The 4,761-nt window shown below is 67.0% G+C and overlaps 1 protein-coding gene across 1 annotated transcript; it reads right to left on the bottom strand.

Moving 5' to 3' along the window:
• Positions 1-542: 542 nt before the first annotated feature.
• On the bottom strand, positions 543-2,826 carry MNEG_4907 (hypothetical protein; the record flags this gene model as incomplete). Its single annotated transcript, XM_014046619.1, has 5 exons — positions 543-578; positions 658-1,031; positions 1,294-1,426; positions 1,772-1,940; positions 2,423-2,826. 5 exons carry the CDS (start codon positions 2,824-2,826, stop codon positions 543-545), a joined length of 1,116 nt encoding a protein of 371 aa, XP_013902073.1.
• Between the last annotated feature and the right edge of the window lie 1,935 nt (positions 2,827-4,761).

Genomic DNA, 4,761 nt, shown 5'->3' with positions numbered 1-4,761 from the left:
GGTGACAAGCGGGCGGAGGGGCGGGGCGACTAGGGATCGAAAGCATGTCGTCGCAGCGAGGTCGCGTCTCCGACGAGGCACAGCCCGATTCGCCCCCTCCCTCCTTTCCCCACTGTGCTGCCGAACCACCGCTGAACATCTCGCCCCAGATCGCCCCAGATCGCGTGGCAGCGGCCTCACCGTACGCCCCCTGTCCCAGGACCTCGTGTATTGTGAGGCTCTTGTCGTCAATCTCACGGTTCAGCTCCGCCACAGCCGCGTGCAGCTCCCGCAGCTGCACCTGCCGGCCCCCGCCCCCGCCCCTGCCGGCGGCGGCAGCTGCTGCTGCTGCTGCTGCTGCTGCTGCCGCAGCAGGGCCGGAGCCCGCGGAGCCGCTGGCCAGGGGGTTGGATTCGGAGCTGGTTATGCTGACGGATCCAGGCGTTTGGCTGCTGCCCCTGCTGCGCGCGTCCTGCGGGGGCGGGAGGGAGGGAGGGAGGGGGAGAGCAAGGGACGGCCATTGGGCGGGGGCGGGCTGCTGCGCGCGCCGCGCCGGAGGGGCGTCAGCACTTGTCTCGTGGCGGGCCGATGACCGGAAGCTGCAGGCAGGTGCTCTCCGGAGAAGACCGCCCCGCGCGGCGCGGCGCGGCGCGGCGCGGCGCGGCGCGGCGGCCTCACCGTTGATCGCCGGACGCGCGCCAGCGCCGCCGCCGGCGGCCGCGGCGCGTCCGCAGGGCCCAGCAGGCCGTCCTCCATCGCAGACTCCAGCGCGCCATCACTGTCCGCCGGGCACCGGCCCCTCCGCCCGATGCTGCCCGCGCCCTTGCTCCCCGCGCCACCGCCCGCTCCGGCCTTGGGCGCGGCGGGCCCCGCGGCGCCGCGGCGCGGCGGCAGCACGCGGCGGGCGACGACCCAGGCGCCGCCCGCCACCGCGACCAGCAGCAGGGCGGCGGCGAGCACGGTGAGCGCGACCGCCCAGGCCGGCAGCGGGGTGCCGCCGCCGCCGCCGCCTTGCGGGGCGCTGCTGCCGCCGACGGACACCCAGGGGTTGCCTGGGCGGAGGCAAGGAAACGAGAGGAGGCCGGGTTGGGGCGGTGAGTGCCCGGGCAGCAAGTCAGCCCCGCAACAGACAGCAAGGGAGCGGGTTGCTACGCTGCGCGCGACAGCTGCGCGGGCCGCGCACAGGGCGCGGCTCGGCGCCGGCTGCAGAAGTTCTGCGGACACCGCCAGGCAGAGCGCAACCAGCGGTCGTCGGCGCCCGCCGGCGGGCAGGCAAAGCTCTTGAGGCCCGGACCCCGCCCCAGCCTCGCTCACTGGATGTGATACGCGAGCGATTGGAGATCAGCGGGAACTTGTTGGGGTGGTACTCCAGATTGACATCAGTCAGAGACACGCCCAGGCCGCGGCCCGTCGTAATGCTGACAGACCCCGGCGGCCGGAGCACCGCCTGCCGCGGACGCGGAAGTTGGGGGGGCACCAGTTGGGGGGCGCGGCTGCCGCCTGCCCGGCAGTGTCCGTGCGACGACATGACGCGGCGCTGGACTCCAGTCGACCGTGCGGCGCCATCATTCGTATCAACCCGTTGCAACCCAGGGGTCGGCACTCAGCGATGCCTGCTGCACGGCCTGCAGGCCAACCCCTCTCATCAGGGCATAGCGTTGCATGCATCAGCCACTTGCATCCCCACAAACCAGCACATGCATGCATGTGCGCATGCATGCATGCATGCACACATACACACACACGCGCGCGCACGCATGCACACACGCGCACGCAGAGCGTTTGTGCGCACCTGAGCATTGTTGGTGAAGTCTCTCAGCAGCAGCTCAAAGTAATAGAACATGTCGACCACGTACGACGGGCTGTCAACCGACGCTTCAAAAAACACGTGCTGCAGGCAGATAAACTCATCATAAGGTATGATGAGGTTGCAGCCGCGCACGACGAGCTGAGATACGGACCTGCGGGGTGTGAACGGTGTGGAGTGGGATGGGAGTGAGGTTGAGAGGCCGCGTGCTGCCGCCGCTGCTGTATCTGCTGCCGGAACGCACACGATTGGCCGGTGCTGCAGGCTGTCGCTTCAGATGGCTGTTGCCGTGGGCCACTTGTGCCATCGCTGCCTGGCACCGGCCAGCTGTGCTCCTGCTGCTCCTGCTTCTGCAGCTGCCATCACGGCTGGCCGTGCCCGCTGATGTCAATCCAGATGGGGCCGCGCCACTGCTACACTGCCAGGCGAGGGGCCGCCGCAGCGGCGACGCCCCCGGCTGCTTCCTGACACAGACCGCACTGCGCACCCCCATGCTGGCTCCATGACAGGGCAACGTCATCTGTGCCGTTGCCTGGGCAGCTCTCCGCATGCGCCAGGGCCGCCGCCCCACTCAGCTCCCTCACTGTAGCTCAACAGGCATGCCAGGAGCCAAGTGTCCCGGGCGCCGCCGCTCACCGGTTCGTTTCGAAAAACCAGAGCGGGAACGTGAACACCGACAAGTTGGACGGCGGCGGCGTGGGCGCGTCGGGCGGCCGCAGCGCCAAGTTAGACAGCGTCAGGTTCTCCAGCGTGACCACCACCCCCGGTGCCAACTGCCACATCGACACCCATCCGTACAGGCTAATCTCGGTAGCATTTGGCGGGCCCGCGCCGCGCAGCGTCACATTGCGCGCGACGCGTGTGGGCGCGGGGCCCGCCTCGGCTATAGAGAGGCTGCCACTGAGATCCCAGACCACGTTGGGCCCGGGGGTGGCGAGGCTTGCCACTGCCTCGCGCAGCTGTTCCCCGTCCTCCACGGGGATGGCTCCGGCGCTACACGTTAGTAACAGGGCCAGAAACACGACTTTCAAGCAGCACATTCCATGACAAAGCGGATGTACGGGAAAGGGCCCGCGGGCTGTGTTTGATCTGATATATTTCAACGTATGCCGTGGTTGTACAACAGGCGGTATAGAGGCAAAATAATCCTAACAACATGCACTGCGGCGAGCACTGGTGTAACCCGTCGTGGCAAACATGACTGTCATACAGTCACCAGAGTCCAGCATCTATTGGAACCACTAGCATCTAAGCCGTGATGCTCACATAGTACTTCTTTAAAATTAAGACCTTTCTGCAGGTGCGGGCGGGCCCTGGTTGTTCCCGCCGCGCTGCCCAGGGGTGCCTGACATGCCAGTGGGGAGGCGACATGGCACAGACTAGGCTCCCCTGTTTACCAAAAATTTAGTAGTCTGGCTGTGCTGCTGGTCGCTGGTCGCATGAAGGCTGGCTTGCCACGGAATTCTCAACAGCTGAGGTCGCCGACACTGACCGCTCAACACGCCGGCCGTCACCCCCGCATCACAAGGGTCAGGATACTAAGGAGGGCCACAACACCTGCTGGGTGCCGCCAACTTGCAATACGCGCGAACCCGCAAAAATGGCGTGTCAGCAGCTCGTCGCGCTTACAGATACGCCGAGCCTCGCCCCCAGGCTCTTAATGGCGCTCGCGTCGAGCCAATGCTGCTCGCCACTGCAAGTCCGGCTGCCGCCGTCGCCAGCAGAGCAGCCTTCCTCGAGCAACGCCGAGGCAGACACGCCGTGGGCGGTCAGCAGTGCGGCTGTCCAGGCCCTCAGGGCCGTCTCGTCCACTTTTGATGACCCAAAGCAGACCGACCTGCAGATGACGACGTTGTTTCGTCGCACGAAAGGAGGCAGGCGAAACGGCCACTGTCAACGATGGCACCACAGAGGGAGAGGAGCGGCGAAGGAGGCGAAGGCCAGCCATCTTGAAGTTGCGCAGCGCTAGGCAGCGTGATGCCGGCCGGACTGCAGCAGAGCCAGCAGGCAATGCTGCCGACCTTGGACGCGTGGGCGGAAGCTGCTCTCCGCATATAGCAAGCTTCAACTCGCCTTTGCAGAGTGGTCTGCTCCTCCAAGAATTGGAGGTGCCCTGCCTCACGCGCCACCGCGAGCACGTGACTCCCGCTGCCGCCGCCGCCGCCTCTGCTGTTGCGTCCGAGGCCGCCCGCGCGAGCAAACGCTTCGTAGCCCGAGCGCCGCGGGACGCAGTCACCGCCGCGGCCGGCGCCGATGATTGCTACCGGCACAGCCGATGGGCCGGCGGAGAGCCGTTCGAGCACGGGCAGAGCAGTGAGCGACCTGCACGCGGCATCCATTGATGGCATCACTCACGGCAACGACGTTGTGTTACGTGGTGCTCTGTGTCCATGCGGTGTTCAACACGGTGACGCCATGCTTGTCAGGCAGGCCCACGCACAAGCATGCAAGGGAGTTGCCAAGGGAGCGAAGAGACAGCAAACCTGCAAACCGATGACCAAAACCCTCCACCCGCCCACCCTGGGCTCGCCTCTGAGTCAAAGGTCTGATCCACGGGATCCACCAGGCCCAGCGCAGCGACACGGCCGGGGGCGTCGGCGGCTGCAAGCACGGAGAGCTTGGCGCCGCGACTGCAGGAGGCGTGGTGGGTGCACGCAGCCGCCCTGACGCTTGTGGGCCAGCACCCGAGCCAGGCAACCTGCAGTGTGTCAAGAGTCTGGCTATCACCACCCAGCCAGGCCCCGGCCCCGCACCTGTGGCCAATAAAGTAGACCGAGCCGCCTGTGCTGCATGCAGAGGCTGTACAGGCTCCTCCACTGCCGCTGCTGCTGCGCCTGAGGGCCTGAAGGCCGCTGGCTGCAACGGCGGTTGCGAGGCCAGCTGCGGGCAGGTCTGGGACGAATTGCGCCCCCCCTGCGGCCTGCTGATAGTCATAGGAAGCTACTGGGAACCCATGAGAAGCCAAGTGGTCCAGC

Source organism: Monoraphidium neglectum, assembly GCF_000611645.1.
Source record: "Monoraphidium neglectum strain SAG 48.87 unplaced genomic scaffold scaffold00705, whole genome shotgun sequence".
Lineage (NCBI taxonomy): Eukaryota > Viridiplantae > Chlorophyta > Chlorophyceae > Sphaeropleales > Selenastraceae > Monoraphidium > Monoraphidium neglectum.
Note: the sequence above shows the minus strand (reverse complement) of the source record. Positions and strands in the feature narration are given on the sequence as shown.